This window comes from Callithrix jacchus, chromosome 4, assembly GCF_049354715.1.
Source record: "Callithrix jacchus isolate 240 chromosome 4, calJac240_pri, whole genome shotgun sequence".
Taxonomy (NCBI): Eukaryota; Metazoa; Chordata; class Mammalia; order Primates; family Cebidae; genus Callithrix; species Callithrix jacchus.
Window position 1 is genome coordinate 129,330,272 of NC_133505.1, and position 27,989 is coordinate 129,358,260.

The window sequence follows — 27,989 nt, forward strand, 5'->3', positions numbered from 1 at the left end:
GCCTTATTTTATGCTTACTGAAAAACTATTTCACAGTTACTTCCAGTAAAGTATACTGAAATTGGAAAAAAAAAGTGAAAATAGCTATTTTTTCAATTTATCCTTTTCCTAGCTTTCAAATGTTTGGACTAAAACTGCTAAGTTGTTTTGTTATCCTTACAGTTGTATTCTCTCACCAGCTCACCAGAGGTTGTGAACTGAGAAACTCCAAGGACCATCTTGTCCAACACTGGAATGCACTTTGGTTCTTAAAAGCTTTTCAATCATCCAAAAGCTGAAGCAGGACTTGGGCTGCCCTGGCAGGACTTGAAACTGTAAACCAAAAGTACCTGAGACAGGTGTCAATCAGTTTAGAACGTGTATTTCGCCAAGGTTAAGGATGGGCCAGTGACACAGTCTTAGGATGTCCTGACATGTGCCCAAGGTGGTCAGGGTACAGCTTGCTTTTATACATTTTAGGGAGACACAATGCAGCAATCAGTACATGTAAGATTTTACATTCGTTCGATCTGGAAGGGCAGGAAAACTTGAAGCTTGGCAGGGGGTGGGTGTTTCCAGATCATTGGTAGATTTAAACATGTCCTGACTGGCAACTGGTTGATTGAAAAAGTTATTATCAATAGAAAGGATGTCTAGGTTATGATAAGGGGTTTGTGAGACCTAGGTTTTATCATGCAGATGAAACCTCCAGGCAGCAGGCTTTAGAGAGAACAGACCTTAAATGTTTCTTATCAGACTTAAGGTCTGCCTTGATGTTAATTAGGTATGTCCAGCCCCTCCCCCAACCCCCTTTTCACAGCCTGAGCCAGTCTTTTTTTTTTTTTTTTGAGACGGAGTTTCGCTCTTGTTACCCAGCCTGGAGTGCAATGGTGCGGATCTCAGCTCACCGCAACCTCTGCCCCCTGGGTTCAGGCAATTTTCCTGCCTCAGCCTCCTGAGTAGCTGGGATTACAGGCACACGCCACCGTGCCCAACTAATTTTTTGTAATTTTTAGTAGATACGGGGTGTCACCATGTTAACCAGGATGGTCTCGATCTGCCGACCTCGTGATCCACCCGCCTCGGCCTCCCAAAGTGCTGGGATTACAGGCGTGAGCCACCGCGCCCGGCCCCTGAGCCAGTCTTCAGGTTAAATTTTAAGGTGCCCTGGCTGAGGACGGAGTCCATTCAGATGGTCGCCCATTCAGATGGTTGTGGGGGGGGGTCTTCAAATTTTATTTTTGGTTTACAAAACAGAAAATGGAAGCACCTTGCTTCCCACTTGAAAGCCTTTTTCATGAGACACACTACCATTAAATTACATGGGATACAAAACAAAGCTATGATGGGAAAGAAATACACTCTACAACATCTTTTATGCAGTTAGTAATTATGGGAAGCATTTTATTCTGCAAAGGAATTCCACGCCCTATAAATGTAAAGTATTAGTTTGTCATCTCCAGGCAATCAGCATTCTCATAAACAGTGAGAGAAGAAATACAGAATACAGGATCCAGCACAGTTGAGGGATTCTGGCTTCTTTGCCAGACTTATCTTTGCTTACTTCTTTGTACAGACTTAGTTCTATGCCAAAAGTATCTTCAAAAAGTTCCTTGGAAGGGTAAAATCAACCACCTCTACTTATGATTTCCATGAATCTCTGGAGTGCATAAGCACAATTCCAAGTCATGTTCTAATTCAGTTCAAAAAAAAAAAACCTGGTATCTTTGAGCAGTGGTCTCAAACATCACAATCACTTTAAAATGACCTGAAAGCCTTGTGAAAACAGAAATTGCTGGGCTCCAGCAGATTTCTGACTCAACGGGTCTGGGGTGGTGCCTGGGAATTTGCATTTCTAACTAAAGTTCCCAGGTCATGCTGATGTTGCCAGTCCAGAGACCACAATTCGAGATCCACTGAGACCCGCTGTGCTATCCAGAACTTTTGCTGGTTTCCTCCAAGTCATGATATCATGATACCTCAGGGATCTCTCTGCAACACCTCTACTGAGGAGCTCTACCATTAAACTGGGCTATGCTTAGTGAAGGTTGGTCCAAGAATGTAACCGGGACTGTTGAAATTTCAGCACCCCAGCCTTTTTTTATGACTGAAATAATGAAAATTCTGATCGGACCCCTGCTTGCTGGTACATTTTAACCACTCGCTTTTTGCCCAATTCTCCTTGTTTCCACAACATAATTATAAACTGCAGATGTACTGCTTCCTTCTCAAGCACAAAGAGGTAACTTCAGGGTCACAAAAATGTGTGTGGAAGGGATGAATACCTCGAAGGGCATTGTGACCAGCTGCTGATGCCTAGACGTCTGATTGGGTTGTTATCTGAGACTGAAGAAACAGCCTTTTCCCCTGTATTCTTTGAAACTCCCCATCTCTCATTTTCCAGCAGTATAAAAACTCCCTTTTTTTTCCTTTTTTTTTTTTTGATGTAGAATTGTTTTGTGTTCCTCATGCTACAACACAACCTTCAAAGTCAGCCACGTATATAACATTAATATGAGTCCTCAAAACATCAACTTAGATAACCCATAGCCAGAGGTTCTAAATTGCTACAATACAACTTCAACATTCAAAAGAGTACAATAATGTGCTTCAAATCCCATCTCAATGCAAATTTAAGAAAAGCAAAGCAAACTGTATTACCATACTACCAAAACTCAGTAAGATTCTGTAATTTAATATACCTACTTCTCAGCGCTCTAAATTTCTCAACACTAGGGAGAGTTTTTGAAGGTATCGATGCCTGAATTCTTCTCCAAGCCAATGAAATCAGAACAGTTAAATCAGAATCTCTGTGGGGCATCTTGACTCACTTACTGCTTTCTAACACCTTTTACCTTTGGGCCTTTTCAAATGTCCAAAAAGTAGTAATATTACCATCTGTGTTATGATCATAATATAACACCTAAGAAAAAACAAAATGAAGACTTAGAAAGATATTTGTTACTCATTTAGAATTATTTGGTATAACAGTATTTTCCAATGGAGGAAGACTATTGGATTTCAGGCATAAAACAATGCAAAAAAAATCTCAAGACATCACAGGGAAAGGAAGGTAACTTCTGACTCTGGTTTCCCATGTTTCAGGCCAGGAAAAGCAAGGAAGAAAAAGATTTCTCCTTGGCAACAAGTACTCATGTTCTAAAGAACAATTTTATTTCAACCCATTAATTTCCTTTTCATGCAAAATTGCAAAGATAAAGCAACATAAAATATGAGGCTAAAGAAAAGGGAGAAGGTTTTCAAGTCTGTCAAAACAGAGATTCAGTCCAACATCATGCCAATTTTTATATTAATTGTAGTCCCTAAGTTTTCATAACCAAAAAAAAAATGAGAATAACCTTATAGCTATCTACTAAGGTAACAAATTGTAAATAAATTCCCCAATATTTGCTTTGAAAATAAATCCCTTGGTTGTTAAGAGAAATTTCAACTTCCAACTCCATCCAAATTTAGTATTTAACTGGTATTTGTCAGTCATCATCTACTGTTGGCTTGATCGTCACTCCTCTTCTTATCTGACCCCAACCAATTAAACGCCAGTGTTTTTCAACTCTTCGACTAAGGGCAATCTTTTCTCCTACCTCTGTGCACACTGGATTGGTCAAAACAATTTTACCCAAATCGGCCTTGACAGCACTAACTCTCCCTCCTGTCGACAGGGACCCTATGTTCACCATGAGCACTTCATTCTTAGACAGCTTTTGCACCTTTGCTGCCTTCTTGTCTCCTTCAGTGCGTACACCTAGAAGCCGTCTAAGCAGGAAATAGGAAATTTCCAATTCTGTGAATATCTCAGGTAAGGCTCCAACTGCACCAAGTACTTGCCCCACCATTCTGTCAGCCCGGCACAAGGTGGGGTCAATTTTTGTTCCAACTCCAATAAGACCACCCGGAGCAGCATATTGCAGATCATTATGCTCCGCAAAAAGCGATACAATTTTGGAAAAGATTGGTTTACACATGAGTTTTCCTTCACTATCCTTGGAAACAATACCAGGTCTTACTTCTATCTCCTGGCCCACCTTTAATACTCCTTTTAGGATACTACCACCAGCTACACCTCCCTTAAGGTCATCAACTTCACAGCCAGGTTTGTTGACATCAAAAGATCTAATAACAATAAGGCGGGGCTCTGAAGTAAAGTCTCTTGGGGGTACGGGAATTTTCTTTACTATGTACTCACAAACAACTTCAATATTGTATTTCAGCTGAGCAGAAATTGGAATAATGGGAGCTCCCTCTGCTACTGTACCTTGGACAAAAGCAAGGATCTGCTCATATTGTTCTTTCGCCTGACTTTCTTTTACCAAATCAATTTTATTTTGTAGAATCAAAATATGCTTCAGTTTCATGATCTCTATAGCAGCTAGGTGTTCAGATGTCTGCGGCTGAGGGCAAGATTCATTACCAGCTATCAGCAGAAGAGCTGCATCCATCACTGCTGCACCATTCAGCATAGTAGCCATCAAAATATCGTGTCCAGGACAGTCAACAAAGGAAACATGTCTGACTAATTTGAAGTTCCCTTTGGTCCCCGGAATGTCTGTAGGAAACTCATCAGGTGTACTGCTCCCACAAGATCTATAACATTCTGGCCGAGGGCAACTTGGGTCATCAAGTTTATAAATCTTAGCATTAGCATATCCAAGCTTGATTGTAATATTTCTTTCTAGTTCATTTTTGAACCTGACTGTGTGAACTCCAGAAATAGCTTTGACAACTGTGGATTTCCCATGAGCTACATGACCAATTGTACCTATATTAATTGTGGCTTGTCTACTGATAACTTCGTGTGAAAGTGGCGTCAACTTCGTAACATCCAAGGTGGTGAGATCCTGGCGCGAAAGATGCGGCTGCCCCAGAGTCACTCCAGCTTCTCCTCCCGCCATCTTGCCAGAAGAGCTGCTTTTTCCTTTTTATAGACGGATTTGAGAGATACTGCTCTCCCTCCTTCTGGCTTTGACCAAATCAAATAAGTCTGTGTCTATCCCCAAGCACCTGTGCGTCAGTGTTTGGCATCAACTGTACCACTGATACACCAGCCTGAATTTGAGCTTCTGCAAGAACACTCCTTCCTAGGCCAGCCACTGACGCTAAGAAATAGGAGAACAGATCATCACTACACAGCGGCTGAAGGTCAGGCGAACTGACGCGCTGCAGAATCTGCCTTTGCACGTGATCAGCCGGGCGTCTATACCCGCGGCCGTCTTTGCCTCCTCCTCACCGTCAGGCCTGAAGGTCCAAGTGTAGCTGCAGGACAGCCCAAGCCTCCGGGTGGGCCCCGCGGCCCTCTATGGCGCTGCTGCGCGCGCTCGTCTGCGGCTTGCTGACTGCTTGGCTCTACTGCTCCGGCCTCGGGCTGCCAGTGGCGCCGGCAGGCCGCAGGAATCCTCCTCCGGCGGTAGGTGAGTTGTCCGCTACCCTTCTCTTCCGGGCAGGGGCGGAGAGCGCCGAGCGGCGGCGCCTGCGCACAGCTGGAGAAAGAGTGTTGGGGGCAGAGGCAGGGTCCTGACGTGGCCGGTGTAGACTACGGCGCCCGGGAGGGCGACCCAGGGACTAGAGCGTGAGGGCGTCCGGCCGGGAGGCCGGGGCTGGGCGGGGGGAAATGCCTGCGCCGGTGGGGGCGCTCCAAGGGCCCGTCGGCCGGATTCCGTCGGCCTGGCTGTTGTTTACATCTTGCATCTCAGTTGATTTCCTCCTCCGGGCAGGAAGGAAAAGCTGCGGGACTCAAGGGAAAAGGAAGCTGGGAGTGGGGTGTCCAGCACTTCTAGAGACCCCGAATCGGTCCTGAATGGAAAGGGACTGCAGTTTCCCCCTCAGCTCGGGGATGTACATTTCAGTGGGACTCAGAGTATCTTCTGCCCCGCTCGACTGAGGTCGGTGGCGTTTTCTGTCACCCTCCCAGCCAGATAGTGAAAGCACCGTCGGTGTAAACTCGCCCTTTAGCCTACCGGGGGACTTCATTTCACCCGGATGTTCACTAGGCTCCCTGCGGACGGCACCCATTTTACTCCTAACACAAAACAGTGCCTGTCACAGTAGGGATCTCTTAAGTGTGGCCCTGGACCGGCGGCAGCTGCCGCGCACCTAAACTTTTTAGCATTGCAAATTTCCAGCCCTTCCCAGACCTACTGAATCTGAAACGCCGGCATTGGGGTTCCACAAAATGTTATTTAACTAACCTTCTGCGTGATTCCGTTCCGCTAAGTTTGAGACTCCCTGGTCCAGAATAGATACATTTTGGTGAGAATGCCATCTGAGCCTCCAGTTTCAAAAATCAAGGTGCCCCACCTCCTTGACTCCCTTTAAAGATAATTGCACTATTAGAGGAAAAACAAAATTAGAGAAGGGGAAGTTCTGTTTTCTTTTGGGGGAGAGTTGTCCCTGAGACTCGGTAGCAGCCAAAAGCTCTCTCTTCCCTGCCTCTGCGCTTCCTCAGGACTTGGGAACGCTCTGGGGTAAATATCTTCTCTTTGAAGGCCAATTCCTCTCGACTCAGCTTTCTTGAGGTCTGAAGCAAAAACTGTAAAAACCGTAAATCTGGTTTCCCAACTATGTCAAATGTCAGTCATTACAAGAAATTGCCCCAAAATATTTATGTATACTGGTTTCTGTTTTTATTACAGCTTAGTTTGTGTTACTTTAATTATATGACTGGTTAGGGTATTGAAATAAATGTCTCAGGTTGCTTGAGGCCACACAATGGCAAATTCACCACAATGGGCACTTTCTGGGTACCATGTGAGTCTTCACTTCACACCTCTGTTTTTTTTTTTTTTTTTTTGAGAAGCTGCAAGATTGAATTCTCTCCTACTGAAGGGAAGGAAGAGGGGTTACTGGAGGTCAAAGGTCTGACGCGTTACTGGAGTTACGGGGGTTCAAAGGTCTGAGGCGTTCACTCAGCAGTTTCACAATTCTCCTTGTTTGTAGTGTTAATTCGCGTCCAATAGTACCAAAACGCATTTAATAAAGAGCTCTTCCAAACAGGCTTTAGTGTGGGCGACAAGGCCGTTTTATAAGGACAGGAGAAGGGGGTAATAGTGGGAATTGGTTTTATAGGTTAGGGCAATTTTTTGGGGAGGTGGGGGGTGTTGCAGAGTAAGATCAGTTACAGTAGTGGGGGATAGGGACTAGGAGTATACCATACCATAAGTTCAGTTACAATGGCGGGTGGGGTAAGGTGGAAGAGTAAAGATGGTGGGGTGGGGCAAGATGTATTTGCATTATCATAAGAACAGTTAAGATGACATGATGGAATAAGGGTTATTCACACTATCTTAAGAACAGTTAAGATGGCAGGGTGGGGTGAGAGGCTTGTCCAAGGGAAGCTCTGCTGGGCGGTCAGGGAAAGCAGGTAGGGGGGTGGGGGAGGATCAGCCGAGGTAGGTAGGACTTCAGACTTTCTGGATCCAGGCCTGACATAGTGTTTTGCATGTTTTCCACTTGATGTGACCACTACCCTGCCCCCTCTTCTCAGCTCCAAATGCTTGGACTTCCTTTCACCATCCACCATGCCTGGCTACTGCCGGCTTGTCTTGTGTTTTTGCATTTAAATTCCCAATCTTCGCTTTCTGCCTTGTCAGGTTTTGGTGGTCAGAGGACAGAAGTCCTGGGAAGCTTCACATATGTGCTTTTGACTACAGTTCTTTAGATTTAGTAGGCTAGGACCTGCTTGTGTATTGGTACTGTTAAAGCAAACTAAATACGACCTGAGAAGGACTCCTTATTTCTGTATTTGAATCCTTGTGGATGAACTGTAATCTAGCTTAATAGTCAGATGAGACCGAAAACTAAGAGTTAAATAAAGAGTATGCTCTTTAAATTAAGATAAGAGCTAAATAAGTACCCGCCTGTAACAATAGCTAAATCTTGGCCAATCCCAACAGCCATACTTCAGCTATTCATACTGCTGAGTGTTCAAATTAAGGCACACCCTGGGCTGAACTATGTCTGAACTGTGGTTGGTTGGGTTCTTTAGGAGAAGTTATAATATTTTCTTTGTGTTAAAAAATTTTCTGGTATAATTTTGAGAGTTTCCTTGGATATGTTGAACACACACATATTTTTGGAAATCTTTTGAAAGATGGTCTGCAGAACAAGAAAACGTGTAGTAAAAAGAACTTTGGACTTTGAACTAGGGAACATGGATTGGATGTGGGCACTGCCACAGGCCAGGCCTTAGAAACACATGTGTGCACACATTTTTTATACAATTTCATTAGGGGAGGCAGATGAGGCTTCCAGATGTTCATTATTCATAAGTCGCAGGTTAAGAACCTGTCAGAGCTCTGTTCTTGGCTTCTATTTGAAGACATCTTTTGGTGAATTTAAATTATTATCTCCTAATTTATTTGGCAATGCTATGCAGTAGAAAGATCACTAGACTGGAAGTCTGGAGAGGCTGTTCCAGTTAAGCTTTCATTACTGAGTCATCATGTGATCTTGATGATATCCTGAAATTTGCCTTTGCCTAAATGTCATTATAGAAAAATTAAAGAATGTTTGTTGAAGGGCTAAAGTGAAAATTTTGCCCAGGATTTTGTCAGCACATTGTCAGCAACTGTCTCTATTTTTAAAACTGACCCTATTTTTGTTAGTAACTGTCTCTTTCTGCTTCTGTGCCTCAATTTATTGCTTACTAACTGGAAAGCCATAAGGCTGCCACGTTGTCTAAAACCTGCTGCGTTGTCTAAAGTCCTGAATTAACTTCCCCTGCCCCTTTACCTATAAAAACTGTACTTTTCTTAGTCGGGGTCCAGACTTTTGGGTGTGAACCCTTCTGGGCCCACCGGCATAATAAAGTGTGTTCCTCCGATTCCCTGAGTGCCACTTGGGTTTCTTGTCAGGAAAGATTTTTCCAGAACAGGGCTACTATAGGTCATGCATATTCTCGATGCTGGAGATAGAAATCTAAGTACTAAATTACATCAGAGGGGTGTACTCTTAATGCATTTCAGGTTTGGGTTTACTGAAACAAGTACTGAATATGTTTATAGTCTCTTTTGCCCCCATCTTCACAGTATCACAGATGTCATCATCTGTTTCTGAGACAGAGTTTTTTTCTTGTTACCCAGGCTGGAGTGCAGTGGTGCAAACTCCACCTCCCAGGTTCAAGTGATACTCTTGCCTCAGCCTCCCAAGTAACTGGGATTACAGGCATGTATTTTTAGTAGAGATGGGGTTTCTCCATGTTGGTCAGGCTGGTCTCAAACTCACAACCTTAGGTGATCCGCCCACCTCAGCCTCCCAAAATTCTGGGATGACAGGTGTGAGCCACTCAGCCATCCTTTTTTTTCCCCCCAGAGGCAGGGTCTCTGTCCCCAGGCTAGAGTGCAGTGGCCCAACTTGGCTCACTGCAGACTCAATCTCCCTGGCTCAGACAAACCTTTTACCTCAGCCTCCAGAGTAGCTGGGACTACAGGTGCCTACCACGACTTTTGGCTAATTTTTGTATTTTTTTTTTTTTTGAGACTGAGTTTTGCTCTTATTGCCCACGCTGGAGTGCAATGGAGCAATCTCGGCTCACTGCAACTTCCTCCTCCTGGGTTCAAGCTATTCTCCTGCCTCCGCTTTCCTAGTAGTTGGGACTACGGGTATGCGCCACCACGCCCAGCTAATTTTGTATTTTTAGTAGAGACGGGGGTTTCTCCATGTTGAGCAGACAGGTCTTGAACTTCTGACCTTAGGCGATCCGTCTGCCTCAGCCTCCCAAAGTGCTGGGATTACAGGCGTAAGCCACCACTCATGGCCAATTTTTGTATTTTTTGTAGAGATGGGGTTTCACCATGTTGCCCAGGCTGTTCCCAAAATCCTAAGCTCAAACAGTCCTCCTGCTTCAACCTCCCAAAATGCTGAGATTGCAGGCATGAATGCCAGTCATCATTATCTGTTTTCATGTGAAGCTAGTGAGACTGGAGATATCTGAATATGAAAACGCAGAGGCATTGTATGTGGATAAGGATAATGTGGACTCTCGAGTCAGATTTCCTGAATTTATAGTTTAGCTCTGTTGCTGATGATACATGTAACTTGGATTTAATCTCTGGGTGCTTCAGTTTCTTATCTGTAAAATGGAGTATGCATAATAATGATCTCATACATGTGAGGCATAAAAAAATTGTACTACATATGTAATAAGTACTTGAATTTTAAGTATTACTTGGAAGTGGGGTTTGAAGTTAAAAAAATAACAGTAAAACTACCATTAAAGCATAGCGAATTATCACACCTTAAATATGCTGTTCAACAACAACAAAAAAACTATCACTGAACTTACTTGGTACCATACACCTTCTAAGTGCTTTACTTCCAATAAGTCACTTACCCTTACTGTAGGCACTATTATTATTCCCATTTTACCAATGAAATAGGCCAAGATCACACAGCTAGATTAGTAGGTGGCGGAGCTTGTATTGGAAGTCAGTCTGACTCCGGTCTCCACTCTTAACCACAACACTGTATTGTTTCATGTTCATTTACTACACCCTTACATTCTCTAAATAATACAAATACATGTTCACATTAAAAGGATCTTCTGGGGTGACTCTGAGCTATTTGCCATCTTTACTTTTTGTGCTGGATAAAGTATATCTAAAATGGAAATAAAGATTGGGGTATTTTCTGCATTATGGAATAAAATAAAATTGCTTTTGGCAGATGTTTTCAAATAGTGACTAAGTACCAAGTAATTGGTCATAAAGATAGTTTAATGTCTACTTTCTTCTGGATCTTTTGTTTACCATTTCTTGCCATTATCATTTGTGAATATAAATGTGTTATAGAATTATAATGACAACTATGTTGGGAAGAAACAACAACCAAAAGATATCTCACCCTTTTCACCTTAACATAGCAACTGTTATCACCTTATTACCCCAACTTTGGGTTGTATTCAGTTGTATCATATTGATATACTTTAAACTTTGCAGCCTAACTGTTTGCTCTGTTTGTGGTGTAGTACATGCTACTTTGTTACTTCTGATGTGTTTCTGATATAAATTAGTCATAATCAGAGTAAACTTGAAAACTCAAAAGTGTGAAAAAATATCTCTATTAAAACAATTTAAACGTGTGGGCTATAAAGATCATTGAATATATATGCAAAATGATGTATAAACAAACTTGGAGACCCTTTAGTGTAGGAGTTCAGATTTATTAGCTGTGTCGACTTGAACACATTTTCTGTTGGACCCAGCATTAGTTTTTCAATTCTAAAATGAGAAACTAATTCCCAGTTCAGAGAGCAGTTTTGAGAATCACATGAGATAGTATATTAAAATTGCTTGGCCGGGCGCGGTGGCTCAGGCCTGTAATCCTAGCACTTTGGGAAGCCAAGGTGGGTGGATCACCTGAGGTCAGGAGTTTAAGACCAGCCTGGCCATCATGGTGAAACCCCATCTTTAAAAAAATAAATGAATAAATAATTAAAAAATTTAAATAAAATTGCTTATCACCGTGCCTGGCACATAGCCTGTCTTTATTAAATACTTAATAAAGACAGATACCACTCTGATTATTTGTTCTAGTATTACCTTCAATAAAAGAAACTCTTTATTTCTTTTTTTTCCTTGAGACAGAGCTTTGCTCTTGTTGCCCAGGCTGGAGCACAGTGGCACAATCTAGGCTCACCACAGCTTCTGCCTCCCGGGTTCAAGCAATTCTCCTGCCTCAGCCTCCCAAGTAGCTGGGATTATAGGCATTCGCCATCATGCCTGGCTAATTTTTTGTATTTTTAGTAGAGATGGGGTTTCTCTATGTTGGTCAGGCTGGTCTTGAACTCCTAACCTCAGGTGATCTGCCCGCCTCAGCCTCCCAAAATGCTGGGATGACAGGCATGAGCCACCACCCTGGAACTTTCTTAAGATGATTTCCAAGTAAGGATGCTATCAAATGGGTTTGGCTGCTTTCTAAAAACCCAATGGAAGCATCTTCTTCAACAATTGTTTCCCTTAATATTATTAACATTTTATACAAATATGTGATAGAAGATGTACCTCTATTAAATAACTTTTAAGACCCTTTGAGAATTCCCATTTTTGGCTTAAAGCTTGTATTAAAAATTTATGTTCTTTAACGTTGAGAGAAAATGTTGATAAGAAAGTAAGAGTGATATATAGTTCCTGGTTCTGCAGTCTGCTTACTCACTGTGTAATCCTAACAAATGACATCATATTTCATATTTACATTACAAGAAGAATGTAAATAATTTGTAAAATCTTAAATTCTTATAGGAGAGATGCTATTAAGACACAAGATGTTATCATCATTGATCTCCCTAAAGGATATTTTCATTTATTATGGAAACTTATCTTTGCTAAATAGTCTTTGTTAGGTTATCATGCTAATATGAATACCAAGCTCATCAGTTGTTTTTTTTGAGATGCAGTCTTGCTCTGTCGCCCAGGCTGGAGTACAGTGGCATGATCTCAGCTCACCTCAACCTCCGCCTCCTGGGTTCAAGCGATTCTCCTGCCTCAGCCTCCTGAGTCGCTGGATTACAGACACGCACCATCACACTTGGCTACTTTTTTATATTTTTGGTAGAGAGGGGTTTCACCACGTTGGCCAGGCTGGTCTCAAACTCCTGACCTCAAATGATCCACCTGCCTCAGCCTTCTAAAGTGCTGGGATTACAGGCATGAGCCACCAGGCGCAGCCTGAGCTCGTCAGTTCTGACACACTTAAGTAGTAAGTTGTTCCTACAGTTCTTTGAAGCTTATCTTCTCACAGAGAAGGATTGTATTTAACTTCAAGGCATATGAACATTTAAATTACCAAGGCTTTCCTTTATCACAGGGAGGAGCAACCATTTCTATTCTTACTATAAATATTTGTATGAGAGTTTCAAAAGAGAAAAAGTAGATTTATCTGCATTTTTTTTATAATCAACAGGACAGTTTTGGCATGTGACTGACTTACACTTAGACCCTACTTACCACATCACAGATGACCACACAAAAGTGTGCGCTTCATCTAAAGGTGCAAATGCCTCCAACCCTGGCCCTTTTGGAGATGTTCTGTGTGATTCTCCATATCAACTTATTTTGTCAGCATTTGATTTTATTAAAACTTCTGGACAAGAAGCATCTTTCATGATATGGACAGGGTAAGTGATTATATAAGTACCATTAATTACTCAATATTTATTTACAATGTCCTAAGCTTCCTAAGAGTGCTGAATTCCATAAGAAGATTAATTACATTTTAAGAGTTATTTGAGTTAAAAAATACTGGGTCAAACTAATCAACATTATTAGAGGTAAGAACACTTCTAGAAGTGGTTTTTTGTTGTTGTTTTTTTTAATACAGACTTTAGAAATATGTCAGTGTTAACTAAGAGATGAATCCATAAAGAGCACACTTGCATCAATGTCTTGAGGTGTTGATTAATGTGATATTAGGTCTTCATTAAATTATCAAAGAAGAAATGCAATAATGGAAGTTTACCTGCCATGACAATTTTGTAAAGCATCATCTTCTGTCAGTATAACTAACTAGTTCCCTTCATCATAATAGAGTGAAGAGGCCTATATTTCTTAACCTGGAATTATGATTATCTAATACTTTTTTTTTTTAAGATGGGGTTTCACCATGATGGCCAGGCTGGTCTTGAACTCCTGACCTCAGGTGATCCACCCACCTCGGCCTCCCAAAGTGCTAGGGTTAGGGGTGTGAGCCACTGCGCCCGGCGACCAAATACTCTAATACTTATAGAGTATTTACTTTGGGCTTGGAACTGTTTTAATTAATTTATGCATTGTAATATTTAATTTTTACAATGGGTATTATTATTATTCCCATGTTACGAATGAGGAAATGAAGGCACTGGACATCTAAGTAACTTATCCGAGTATGCACAGCTAGTAATTCGCAAAACTGGATTTCAAACAGGTATTTTGGCTGTGGTTCAGTTGGAATCTGCTTTTAATTATTGCAGTTTTTAGCCTCTTATAAACCTTGTTAGGTAGTGAAATAGACTAGGATTTCCATCTTATTTTTTGTATTATATCTTTGTTAGTACACATTTTTCTTTTACAGGATTCTCTGTAGGGTAGAAGTAGGGTGAAGAGCAGTTGGCTGTAATTTGCTGTTTTAAAATGGAAGTCTGCAATGATAGGTATAGCAAGGCATCATGCATAAGTCTAGTAACTATGAAACTGATTTTGTTCTTTACAATTCTGTCTCTTTTTCAGGGACAGCCCACCTCATGTGCCTGTACCTGAACTCTCAACAGACACTGTTATAAATGTGATCACTAATATGACAACCACCATCCAGAGTCTCTTTCCAAATCTCCAGGTTTTCCCTGCACTGGGTAATCATGACTATTGGCCACAGGTAAATTTGATGTCAACTTTCAGAAGTGCTTAAATAATTTTTCCTATTAGTAGTGTCAAATTTGTGACAATAACTAGCCAGTGATAGGCATGGGGATGGGTCTCATAGAGGGAGAATATGGTCTTAATCCTAACCATCAAGAAAGGCAAAGACAAGTGATTTGGTGACTATAAAGGATTCTTTTAATAATTCGTAAGAAGTTATATCAATAGTGAGTTTTCAGAAGCAAATTATCCAGTTTGTGCATTATTAATTTCTGTTTTCCTTCATAATCTTCTTCAATTTCTCTTTTCTTTTGAAGAATGTTCTTGTTCATTTGCATGTCCATGTCAAGGTTAGCAAGTAAGGTTAATATTGGTAAATATTTACTTTTTCCAGAATTCTTATTAGGCCTACAAAGATGTACATACCCTGATCTAAGCTAGATTGTAAATAAAAACAAAAACATTACAAATTACCGTAAGAAGTGAATGAAGAGACCCCGAAACAGGCTTTGTGTGAGCAACATAGCTGTTTATTCATCTGGGTGCAGGTGGGCTAAGGCCAAAAGGGCATTAATGAAGGGTGTTGGGATAGGAGTTAGTTTTATAGGTTTGAGGTGGGCAGTGGAAAGTTACAGAGTAAGATCAGTTACGGTGGTTGGGGTAGGGGCAAGGAGTATACATTACCATAAGTTAGTTACAGTGGTGGGTGGGGTACGGCGTAAGAATAGTTAAGATGGCAGGGTGGGTGAAGAGTATTCACATTATTATAAGTTAAGATTGCAGGGTGGGTTGATGTCCAGGGGGAAGCTCCACTGGGCGATCAGGGATAATGGCGAATGCCAGGTGGGGGATGGGGGGTAATCAGCCAAGGCAGGTAGGACTTTAGACTTTCTGGGTCTAGGCTTATACATGGAGACCTAACAAGAAGCAAACAGGAAGGAGGTCCATGTTCAAGTCCATTTTATCTAATTAAGACATGATTCAAGGCAGAGACTGTGTTCAGAGTGTTTAATGCCTGAGATAATCCTGGCTCCAACGGGTTTTTACTTGAGAAGCTACCTGTGCATAACAGCCAGATGCTAGTCCTGGTTATAGCATCCTGTTGTAGTAGTATAAAATCTCAGATTTGTACCCAGAGATTGTTGTTTAGTCCAGGGCTTCACAACTGTCTCCTGTGGTACAAATTCAGCCTGTTGCTTGTTTTTGTAAATAAAGTTTTATTGGAACACAGCTATGTTTCCATTCATTCTACATTGCCTATGGTTGTTTCATGTTTCAGAATAGAGCAGTTGAAATGGATATAAAAAGTTTGCTGACCCCTGGTGTAGACCAACCCTTTATGTTATAGATGAGAAAACAAAGGCTCAGTAATGTGAAGTGCTTGTCCAAGTGCTCAAAATCCCTTGGGAGCAGAGCCCCTACTCCAGATCTTTTCACCTCAGATCTGTGTTCACTTCAACCAACATTGTTTTGCACATCCTTTTTCTTGCCTGGCTACCATACTCAGTGTTTCCCAGACATATCTACTTTCATGCTTCTTTGTGTCCACATTTTTCTCTTTGCTTAGAATATCTTCCCTCTCATGTCAAATGACTGCTGAGTGAGGGGCTTGATTATTTTTTTAATCTAACCTCAATAGAGTAATTTTGAAAAGTTGTATTCTAGAACAAGCTTAAGTTTCAAGTGACTTCTTGGCCCTGGCCTGCTGTCTTGAGATGAGTAAAATATATGAGTCTTTTTGAGTCAGCCTGTCAACCAGTGGTCAGCTTTTGTTCCCATTGAGATGTTAGACCACACTTTGAAGAGGCTTGGGGATAAATGAACTCCAGCAGCCCAAGATCACACACATTGTCTTTATATGCCTTAGGTGGCAGGAAGAATGGAATATTGGAAAATACAGGGGTTAGAGTTATAGTCTCTAGAATGTAAATCTTTAACTATCCCAGCTCTCCTGCCCGACCCCCCACTTCCCTCCCAGCCCTGCTTTTAATAGCTTGGCCAACTTGTGTGATTCATTTACTATCCCTAGTACAGAGATCACTCATTTGTAAATAAAAGCCTTAATACCTACCTTGCAAAGTTTTTGTGAGCATTGGTGGTATGAAAAGGGCATAGCTTACCACCTGGCACACTATAAACCCTCAGTAAGTGGGGTGGTAGTGATTGTCGCATTAAGTGGTGACACAGGATGCATGTTTGTAACTCCTTTGAGGATTTGTTTCATTTTATTTTTATTTCTGTCCTCTTTTTGTCAAGTCAAATCTTACAGTTCAAAGACAGAAATGCTACCTAAGTTCTATAACATATCCTATTGTATTAATATATACAGCTAGGGTAAATTGGGCAGCCTGCATACCTTTGACAGTTAATTTTCTTTCTCTTTGTAGCTTATGATCTTATATCTAAAAATGTTCTGTTATTCCACTACCATCTTTGTACCTCACAGTTTTGGAAATCTCAAATATAGCAGGAAAGTTCCACAACAAATTTTCCTAGAGGCTGATATCTGAGATCTAACTCTGGAAAATGTTAGAAACAAATTTCCTAAGTGCTATTTCTCCACTAAAATCCCATATTCATGCAGCATAGCTACATAAATATACATAGCTATATAAATATACAGTCACACAGGTGACCCCGATCTCTGATACAAACTGAAAATACATGTTTAGTTCAATTAAAACAAGTCATTTGGTTATTACTTGCCTTGGATGTATCTGTATTTCCATCATGTATTAGGCGTATGTATCAAGAACTACTATGACTTGGGCATCTAACTTTTGATAAACTCTCAGAAATTGGTCTATTTTACAGTATAAAGCAGAAAATAAACAGAGTGAAACAGGGGCATTAGTCATTAAACCTAATTTTTTATAACAAAATTTAAAAGTTATCTAATTCTCACCAGGCGTGGTGGCTCACACCTGTAATCCCAGCACATTGAGTGGGCCAAGGCAGGCAGATCACTGGTCAGGAGATTGAGACCATCCTGGCTAACATGGTGAAACCTGTCTCTACTAAAATATAAAAAATTAGCTGAGTGTGGTGGCACATGTCTGTAGTCCTAGCTATTCAGGAGGCTGAGGCAGGAGAATCACTTGAACCCAGGAGGCAGAGGCTGCAGTCAGCCAAGATCATGCCACTTCATTCCAGCCTGGGTGAGACTGAGACACCGTCTCAAAAAAAAAAAAAAAAAAAGGTATCCAATTCACAAATGATTTCTGGGTCTTTCTTTCTTTTTTTTTTGAGACGAAGTTTTGCTCTTGTGACCCAGGCTGGAGTGCAATGGCGCGATCTTGGCTCACTGCAACCTCCGCCTCCCGGGTTCAGGCAATTCTGCCTCAGCCTCTTGAGTAGCTGGGATTACAGGCATGTGCCACCATGCCCAGCTAATTTTTTTGTATTTTTAGTAGAGACGGGGTTTCAGCATGTTGACCAGGATGGTCTTGATCTCTTGACCTCGTGATCCACCCACCTCAGCCTCCCAAAGTGCTGGGATTACAGGCTTGAGCCACCGCTCCTGACCAATTTTCTGGGTCTTTCTTTCTTTCTCTTCCTTCCTTCCTTCCTTCCTTCCTTCCTTCCTTCCTTCCTTCCTTCCATCCATCCATCTCTCTTTCTTTCACACAGGACCTTTATCTGTCACCCAGGCTGGAGTGCAGTGCAGTGGCACAATCATAGATAAATGCAGCCTCAGCCTCTGGGGCTCAAGTTACCCTCCTGCCTCAGCCTCTCGAAGTGCTGGGATTATAGGCATGAGTCACCATGCCCTGCTTCAGTATTTACTTTCTTAAAGTTTTGTTTATTTGTTTTCCCCCTGAATGAGGGTCCCCATTTACTTCTACACTAGAAGCTTATGACCCCCTGAAGACACTTTATGATAATAAAAATATTTTATACTTATTTTAAAAATCAAAATATTTCGATATAATTTATGCTGCCATAAAAAGACTTCTCTAAATCAAAAGTGTGTGGTTGTAAATCTTTATTCAAAGAGTTAAGAAGCTTATAATAGTTCAGAAGTCTTTATTAAATTCTAAAACATGATGTTTTCCTGTTCCCTTGGCATGCTGCATCAGGCAGTGCACATTCAGGCTGGAACCTGCCTTTGGTGTCTCTTTAATGAGCACACTCCCATATCCATCCTACATTCTAGCCATGCTAAAACATGAGCTTTTCTCTGTGTGTGGCACATACTTACATGACTGTGCCTATGGCTGTACCTATGCCTGTGTTTGTATCTGGACCATTGCATTTGCTTTGATCCCCTTTTGTTAAAGGCCTGGCTCAACTGCTGTCTTCACTCTCTACCCTAATTCCCTGGGCTACACTTTTTTTTTCTTTTTTTGTTTTTTTTTGAGATGGAGTTTCGCTCTTGTTACCCAGGCTGGAGTGCAATGGCTTGATCTCGGCTCACCGCAACCTCCACCTCCTGGGTTCAAGTGATTCTCCTGCCTCAGCCTCCTGAGTAGCTGGGATTACAGGCACATGCCATCATGCCCAGCTAATTTTTTATATTTTTAGTAGAGATGAGGTTTCACCATGTTGACCAGGATGGTCTCGATCTCTTGATCTCGCGATCCATCTGCCTCGGCCTCCCAAAGTGCTGGGATTACAGGCGTGAGCCACTGTGCCCGGCCTTTTTTTGTTTTTTTTTTTTTTAGAGACAGAGCCTCACTCAGTCACCCAAGCTAAAGTGCAGGGGCACGATCTTGGCTCACTGCAACATTCGCCTCCGGGGTTCCAGTGATTCTCCTGCCTCAGCCTCCTGAGTAACTGTGATTATAGGTGCTCAGCACCTCGGCTAATTTTTGCATTTGTAGTAGAAACAGGGTTTCACCATGTTGACCAGGCTCTTCTTGAACTTCTGACCTCAAATGATCTGCCCGTCTTTGCCTCCCAAAGTGCTGGGATCATAGACGTGCGCCACCGCGCCCGGCCCTGGGCTACACTTCATTGTTCTTGCTTCCAGGCTCCCAGGACCTCTGTGGTAGTGCCTAGCACATTGTCTTATAGTTAATTGGTTACATTTTGTCCCCCAGTCTCCAACTAAGTTCTTTCTATTCCTTGAGGATGAAGTCTATCTAATATTCATCCTTGCATCTCTAGATGCCTAACATAGTAGTCAGTGCTCAAGTAATGTTTACATTAATTCAGCCATGTATCTTTAAAGTTTCAATGGTGGATTATATTGTTTGTGGCCAGGATCAACTGCCCGTAGTCACCAGTAAAGTGTACAATGCAGTGGCAAACCTCTGGAAACCGTGGCTAGATGAAGAAGCTATTAGTACTTTAAGGAGAGGTAAGTGAAAAACTTACTTATTCTTATTTTGCTTCAATTTTTATTCATGTTGTTTAGACTTAATTTTTTTTTTTTTTTCTGACAGAGTCTTGCTCTGTCTCCAGGAGCCAGGCTGGAGTGCGGTGGTGCAATCTTGGTTCACTGCAATCTCCGCCTCCTGGGTTCAAGCGATCCTTCCACCTCAGCCTCCCAAGTAGCTGGGACTACAGGTGCACGCTACCACATGCAGCTAATTTTTGTATTTTTTAGTAGAGACGGGGTTTCACCATATTGGCCAGGATGGTCTCCATCTCTTGACCTCGTGATCCACCCGCCTCGGCCTCCCAAAGTGCTGGAATTGCAGGCATGAGCCAGCGTGCCCAGCTAGACTTAAATTTTTAATGTTTGCTTAAGTGTGCCAATTCTGGAGCGCCTCTGCACTTTTACTACAGTGAGTAGTAATGCTGCCTGTGACACACGTCATGAACCTGTTTATCTTGCAGGGTGCTCTTCCTGTTCTTCTTTCACTCTTTTGTTCTTCTTCTACTCTTAATTAGGTAGGTATGTTCCCCATGGAGCAAAAGCTGAACTTTGATTTGAATGTTAATAAAAGTATATGTTTGTCATTGGAAAACTGATTGAGAAGAGAGAATGGACACTAACTTCTAACCAAGCAGCACAATTTTATAAAACAAACATCTGGTAAAGTAAGGACAACTAAGCTTTTAACATGGACTTTGAGGTGCTTGGGAAAGTAATGCATAATTAGTGCATAGTAAGGCTTCCCCGGGTAATGTCTAAAGGCCCTCTGCTCCTGTGGCTTTTGACACATTATGTAAATCCCTGACATTTTGTGAGCTTAGCTGAGGGGCCCAGCTGTTAAACTAAGACTTTGGTGTTTTTAGAATGTTGAGATGAATATTAAGTTAATGGTTAGATTTCTGTCAGTTAAAAGGCTTTCTTTCAGTATTTTTATTAACCCTTTGACTTTTGTCACTGTTTTGTTACTGTTTTTGCTAGCATGCAGCAAATCACAGTATATATGAATTGGAGACATGATATCGTAGAATTGGACTATGGTTCTGATTAATCTAGGGAACTATAGCTAGTCTTTTTTTTTTTTTGAGACAGAGTTTCACTCTTGTTGCCCAGACTAAAGTGCAAATGATACAGTCTCAGCTCACCACAACCTCCGCCTCCTAGGTTCAAGCGATTCTCCTGGCTCAGCCTCCTAAGTAGCTGGGATTATAGGCACCTGCCACCACACCCAGCTAATTTTGTATTTTTAGTAGAGACAGGGTTTCATCATATTGGTCAGGCTGGTCTTGAACTCCTGACCTCAGGAGATCTGCCCGCCTTGGCCTCCCATAGTGCTGGGATTACAGGCATGAGCCACCATGCCCAGACTGTGTCTAGTCTTAGGCTTCACATCCTACAAGACATATGGAGAGCTTGTGTAGGTTGAAGTGAAGGGAGAGCCACAAAGAATGATCAAGATTCCTAAAGAAATACTCTGCATTCTAAGGAGGCTCAGCATAAAGCAGGGGAGGCAGAAAACAGCTGAGAAGTAGAATCCAGCCCTAAGAAAAAGCTGTATGAGTTTATAATGATATCCATTCCCATGATAGCCCTCAAAGCTCCAGTTAAACACTGGAGTATAATAATACTAAGTTAAAAGTCATGCCAGGCGCGGTGACTCACACCTGTAAGCCCAGCACTTTGGGAGGCTGAGGCGGGTGGATCACGAGGTCAAGAGATCGAGACCATCCTGGTCAACATGCTGAAACCCCCGTCTCTACTAAAAATACAAAAAAAATTAGCCGGGCATGGTGGCGCATGCCTGTAATCCCAGCTACTCAGGAGGCTGAAGCAGGAGAATTGCCTAAACCCAGGAGGCGGAGGTTGCAGTGAGCTGAGATCACGCCATTGCACTCCAGTCTGGGTAACGAGCAAAACTCCGTTTCAGAAAACAAACAAACAAAGTCATAAAGGGAATCCTGAGAAAGGCTTAGAGGCAAAAGTGGTTTGGAGCAGAGATGCTCTGCATAAAGGGCCTGAAATCCCAGGGCCCCTAGTGAGACCTTTTGTCATTTTCTACTACTAGGACAGAAAGGGAAGTGTCTCAAAAATAACTTCCGACAAATTCAAGCCTAACTGCCCTGCTGCTACTGTAGTAAAAATAATAGGGTGTTATGACTACAAGAAAAAACAGAGAAAATTAAAGAGGCAGTGATCCATCATGATTGAAAGCCAGAGAACGCCATGAATAGTGAGTGGGCTCAGGGCAAAGAAAGCTGGTCCAGATCTGAGTGCCCAGCTCTGCAAGTGCCATTGCAGCAGACCCTTGGGTGTCCCATCACCACTGGTTCAGAGGCGTGGGTGGAATGATGCCTTTAAACCTCTTTTCCACTGAGATTGTAGCAGCTGTGATTTGTCTGACCTTTTTTTTTTTTCTCAGTAATCTCTGGCAAGATCCATGTGTGTTACTATTCTTTGGATTTTATGTTTCACAATGTCTCTCCGCTTAAGCCCCTAATCATAAAAGTAGAAGTTGTTGTGTGAATCTTTCTTTCATAAGATTCAATCTTGTTGCTTACGGCCCAAACACTTATTTATCTTTTCATCTGAATATTGGTTACAAGCATTATTTCAGTATGTTGGAAGTGCCTGCATGGGACCTAGCACCATAGCAGATTTTCAGTAAATGCTTGTTAAATATGCTTCTTATCTAATGACAGCCTATCTATGTGCCAACTAAACAATGAGAAATAAGTACCAGCCTCCTGACTGGATCGTAAACCCCAGGAATTGGCTTTTACAATGCCTGTGTATATGTGTGTGTTTTCCTAAATGTGTTTTAAAATTGTTTTTATAGGTGGTTTTTATTCACAGAAAGTTACAACTAATCCAAACCTTAGGATCATCAGTCTAAACACAAACTTGTACTACGGCCCCAATATCAAGACCCTGAACAAGACTGACCCAGCCAACCAATTTGAATGGCTAGAAAGTACACTGAACAGCTCTCAGCAGAATAAGGAGAAGGTAGATCCCATAGACCAAAACCATCTGGGAATAAGCAGAAGGCTAAATTTGTATGTTTATTAAACTTGGGGTGGAGTTTGGTATCAATAAAATTCGAAGTTTTTTTTTGCATAAACACCTTACAACTCATGGTTGTTTTCTTGTGTGTGTGTGTGTGTGTGTGTGTGTGTGTGTGTGTGACAGAGTCTTGCTCTGTCACTTAGGCTGGAGTGCAATGGCAACTGTCTTGGCTCACTGCATCCTCTACCTCCCAGATTCAAGTGATTCTCCTGCCTCAGCCTCCTGAATAGCTGGGATTATAGGCGCCCGCCCCCACGTCTGTCTAATTTTTGTAGTTTTAGTAGAGATGGGGTTTCACCATGTTGGCTAGGCTAGTCTTGAACTCCTGACCTCAGGTGATCCACCAGCCGCACCCTCCCAAAGTGCTGGGATTAGAGGTGTGAGCCACCAAGCCCGGCCAAGTCATTTTAGTGTTTTTTTTTTCTTCAGACACAGGGGTCTCACTCTGTTGGCTAGGCTAGAGTGAAGTGGCACGATCATGGCTCACTGAAGCTTCAACCTCCTGGGCTCAAGTGATTCTCCCACTTCAGCCTCCTGAGTAGATGGGACTATAGACAGGCATGCGCCACCACACCTGGCTAATTTTTTTTTTATTATTTTTTATAGAGACAAGATTTCACCATATTGCCCAGGCTGGTGTCAAACTCTGCGGGGGGCTCAAGCAACCCACTTGCTTTGGCCTCCCAAAGTGCTGTAATTACAGGCCTGAGCCACCTTGCGTGGCCAGTTTTATTTTGTTTTGCTTTTACTACTTTTACTATTAGTGGACATTTATTGATATAAAAAGAGGCCAAATCAAAAAATTGTGACTGAAGTCACGGGTCGTTATATCATCAACACTGTGCAAATATAGTGACCTTAGTAGTTTTATAATTTCATCTCTTTTTGTTATAAATAGAAGAGATGGTAGATTTGTTTTCTAAATTATAATTAATAGACTTTCAACATTGGGTATCTAAATGTCATTTAGTTATGATAAATGTGCAGAAAGATTCTCATGAGTCCTCCTTGTGCTTCTTTTTCCAGGTGTACATCATAGCACATGTTCCTGTGGGGTATCTGCCATATTCAAAGAGCATCACAGCAATAAGAGAATATTATAATGAGAAATTGATAGATATTTTTCGAAAATACAGTGATGTCATTGCAGGGCAATTTTATGGACACACTCACAGAGACAGCATTATGGTTCTTTCAGATAAAAAAGGTAATGTAATGCTGTGTTTGCATCTCCCCAGTCCAAGAGTCTAGAGCAAAGCAGTGAATATTCAGTAAATTTGTGATTTAGTAAATTAAACATTTTATTCAAAAATCTGCCAGCACTAGCCTTTTCTGAATTATCCTCAATAGTTGTATGATGAGTGTCCAAATCATAATATTAGGCCTGCAGCTGGATTTCACAGGAGCTCCTATTAGCTCCACAGGGCTGGTGTTACTTATTTGCCATCAATACAAAAGCCTCAGAAACCCTCAGCTGAATCAAATTTTCTTTTAAATCTTTGTGTTTAAAGAAACATCATTCTTCTTTTAACCGCTACACTCAAGTTTCTTTTGATGTTACTTGTTTTATTTCTCAGAATTTAGAAAGCAAAGCAAAGTTTACACAACAGCTTAGAATAAAATATGTTAAGCTCTTACTTGTAAGTTTTTATTGCTACGTATATAAGCAGAGAGAATGATACAAACAAGCCCCTGTGTACTCATCACTCATATTCAACAGCTATTAAAATTTGTCCACATTTGCTTTGCCTATTCCTTTTAAAGTCTTTTAATTTTTTTGCTGAAGTATTTGAAAGTGAATCTCAAACACTGGATCTATTTCAGTACTTTCTGCATTCATTGCTAAAATATGTGGATAATTTACATAACCACAATAACATTAACTTACTTAACAAAATCGACAATATTATCCAGTATCAATAACAAAAATACATCTATTTTCTCAAAATTGTCTCTTTATATTTGTTTCAAGTCAGTATCCATCAATGATCATGTATCACTTGGCTATGGAGCCTGTTTATATTTTTAATATAGTTAAACTTTATTATTTAAGAACGTATGTTTGTGTGTGTGTGTTTTGTTCAGGAAGTCCAGTAAATTCTTTGTTTGTGGCTCCTGCTGTTACACCAGTGAAGAGTGTTTCAGAAAAACAGACCAACAATCCTGGTGTCAGACTATTTCAGTATGATCCTCGTGACTATAAATTATTGGTAAGTTGGCAGATTTCAGAGCTGACCCAATATTTATGCATATCTTTGCAGTTTTCATCAGTTCAGTTAAATTTTTCTCAGGACAGCTGTGTGAGATGTATTTTATGTCAAAATCTCCTGACATCCTTCTTTTTTTTTATACTTGCAATGTTTTCAAGACTTACTAAGTGTGAGCTGATGAAGTTAGTCTTTGGAAGGCTGTTTCTGTTCTTCTAAGGACTTCACATTTATTTAGGTGAGGCTTTCATTGGGTAGTGCCATGTTTGTGAACTTGCGTACATACTGAAACATTTCATTAAGCCATGTTCATTCTTCTTCTCCAGAATATAAGTAAGTATCAGGAAGAGTATAGGCTCTGGAACCATTCCCTCTCATGAGGCATATTTTAAAGCTACTCTGTGTCCCAGTCTATTTCTCCACAGACGGGAATGAAAATATTATTTAATTCACTGAGTTGCTATGAGGATTCCATGAACAAATCTGTGTGAAGCACTTAGAAAAATGCTTGGCTTATACTAAACGCTTAATAAATGTTAGCAAACAAGATTTTATTTTCTGTTTTTTAGAGACAAGTTATTGTTCTGATACCTAGGCTGGAGTATAGTGGGGCAATCATAGCTTACAGCAGCCTCAAACTCATGGGCTCAAGTGATCCTCCCACCTCAGCTTCCCACATAGGCGGGACTATGGGCACGCATGACCACGCCCACCTAATAGAGATGGGGACCTCCCTATGTTGCCCAAGCTGGTCTCGAACTCTTGACCTCAAGCGATCCTCCCACATTTGCCTTCCAAATTGCTGATATTACAGATGTGAGCCACTGTGTCCCCCCAAAACAATTTCTTAAAGGAAAAAAAAATTGAGTTGGATATTGACCTTTGGGACAAAAGATCTTTGGAACAACTTGATGGCTGCTTGCTTTAGAACAATTTAGCACAGAAGGCTGGTCATTTGACTTATGGGTACTTCGGTTGGGGTAACTTCCCCTTTCTACAATATAATCAGAAAACAATTCACTTCAATTAAAGCCATTGTTGGTATAATTGCTATTTTTTTCTAGATGAATTTAAATAGAAGATGGTTCTGTTATTCCCCAGAATAACAGAGGGAGGAGGTAGGATGGCAGAAATCTGGTTCGATTCATAAATATTTGATTCAATGGGGAAATGAAACAATTGCGTGATAAATTAGTCCAAAAGAATTTTTTCTACAACTTTTAGCTGCCTAATTTTGGATCTGAATCTCAGATATATACATCTACATACACGTATATATCCATCTATATATGTGTGTATGTATCTATATAGACACCATCTGAGGTTCAGACCCTGATGTATATATACGTGTGTACATATGTACCGATGTAGGAAGATTTTCCTGATATAGCAATAAATAATTTCTAAAAATGTAAAATTAATATCTTACCTAATTTCTAAATAATTTCTTAAAACATAATGTGTATAGTAAGACTTCATATTTTGAAAAAGCCAAAAATGTAAATAAGAATGCATATTCCAAATATTTATCTTTGTTTTGATATAAAGCCTAGATCACCACACATTCACTGGTGTACTGGCAAATGTTTAACAACTGGTTCACCGAGGAGAAAAGTGCCTTAATTTGTAGTGTTAGCCAACATCCATGACAGAAATACTCACATCATGAACAATTTCAAGCTACCAAAGTGCCACAAATTGACTGGCAACGTTCCTAAAATTTTGACAATAGGCTTTTGTGAGCTGGTACAAGCTACCTCTAGCACACCACTGATACACACAACTGTTAGTTGTACACACCTCTGAGGTGTGTGAATTGAAGGTTTTTTTATTTTGTACCTCTCTCTGTATAGTTTGGATTATGTGCTATTATGTTCTTTCATTCTTTTTAAAATTGAAAAAGTGATAAAAAATTTTTATTGAGCCTCTTTTTCTTTCTTTCTTCTTTTTTTTGATACAAAGTCTTGCTCTGTTGCCCAGGCTGGGGTACAGTGGCTCAATCTTGGCTCACTGCAACCTCTGTCTTCTGGGTTCTAGTGATTCTCCTACCCCCGCCTCCCAAATAGCTGGGATTACAGGCGCCTGCCACCACATTCGGCTAATTTTTTTTTTTGTATTTTTAGTAGAAACGAGGTTTCACCATGTTGTTCAGGCTGGTCTTGAACTCCTCAGTAATTACCTCAGGTAATCTACTTATCTCAGCCTCCCAAAGTGCTGGGATTACAGCCTAGCCTAAAATGTCACATAAATTGTAACATGAATGTTTCCTGTTATACAGTGCCTTATGTGCCCAAAAATGAACCAGGCTTTGTTACTGTTCTTAACTGTAGGATGTGTTGCAGTATTACTTGAACCTGACAGAGGCGAATCTAAAGGGAGAGTCCATCTGGAAGCTGGAGTATATCCTAACCCAGACCTATGACATTGAAGATTTGCAGCCGGAAAGTTTATATGGATTAGCTAAACAATTTGCAATCCTAGACAGTAAGCAGTTTATAAAATACTACAGTTACTTCTTTGTGAGTTATGACAGCAGTGTAATATGTGATAAGACGTGTAAGGCCTTTCAGATTTGTGCAATTATGAATCTTGATAATATTTCCTATGTAGATTGCCTCAAACAATTTTTCATAAAGCACAATTACTAGTATTTTATAGTTTTTGTTAATAGAAAATGTAACACTGCTCTGATTCTGAGATCAATTTGTGGAACTTTTACGTAAATCTTTGTTAATTACTGAATGGACAAGTAGACTTCCTCTTTTTGCTTTCTTTTTTTCTTATGCCCAAATGTAGATGTCTTTATCATTCTGAATTTTATTATATATTTAAACTGCCCATTAATAGAATGAAGGATATAAATTGGATATAAATATTCAGTTTGTATAATTATATCTAATTTGTATCCTTGTTAAATTGTCATTTATACAATAAAGCAAATGATTTATCTTTAAATATGATGACATTTTCTTAACATGATAAATTTTTTTTTCTAATACTTCAGGTTCTGGGGTACATGTGCAGATCTTGCAGGACTGTTACATAGATATACACATGCCATGGTGGTTTGCTGCC

General features: G+C 40.9%; 2 protein-coding genes across 2 annotated transcripts; one reads left to right on the forward strand and one right to left on the reverse strand.

Annotated features, from left to right (window-relative positions):
- Nucleotides 1-1,352: 1,352 nt before the first annotated feature.
- Nucleotides 1,353-5,456, reverse strand: LOC100387460 (eukaryotic translation initiation factor 2 subunit 3). Its single transcript, XM_035296614.3, has one exon. The coding sequence runs from the start codon at nucleotides 4,887-4,889 to the stop codon at nucleotides 3,471-3,473; it is 1,419 nt and encodes a 472-aa protein (XP_035152505.1). The 5' UTR covers nucleotides 4,890-5,456; the 3' UTR covers nucleotides 1,353-3,470.
- Nucleotides 5,206-27,869, forward strand: SMPDL3A (sphingomyelin phosphodiesterase acid like 3A). Its single transcript, XM_002746922.6, has 8 exons — nucleotides 5,206-5,405; nucleotides 12,892-13,105; nucleotides 14,193-14,337; nucleotides 19,527-19,623; nucleotides 22,478-22,647; nucleotides 23,734-23,914; nucleotides 24,793-24,917; nucleotides 27,245-27,869. The coding sequence occupies exons 1-8, from the start codon at nucleotides 5,294-5,296 to the stop codon at nucleotides 27,560-27,562; spliced, it is 1,362 nt and encodes a 453-aa protein (XP_002746968.1). The 5' UTR covers nucleotides 5,206-5,293; the 3' UTR covers nucleotides 27,563-27,869.
- The last annotated feature ends 120 nt before the right edge of the window (nucleotides 27,870-27,989 follow it).

Coding starts and splice junctions, on each gene's coding strand:
- LOC100387460 (XM_035296614.3), bottom strand. CDS start 4,889: ATGGCGGGAGGAGAAGCTGGAGTGACTCTGGGGCAGCCGCATCTTTCG.
- SMPDL3A (XM_002746922.6), top strand. CDS start 5,294: ATGGCGCTGCTGCGCGCGCTCGTCTGCGGCTTGCTGACTGCTTGGCTC. Junction 23,915..24,792: donor GGTTCTTTCAGATAAAAAAG/GTAATGTAATGC, acceptor TGTTTTGTTCAG/GAAGTCCAGTAAATTCTTTG. Junction 24,918..27,244: donor CTCGTGACTATAAATTATTG/GTAAGTTGGCAG, acceptor TCTTAACTGTAG/GATGTGTTGCAGTATTACTT.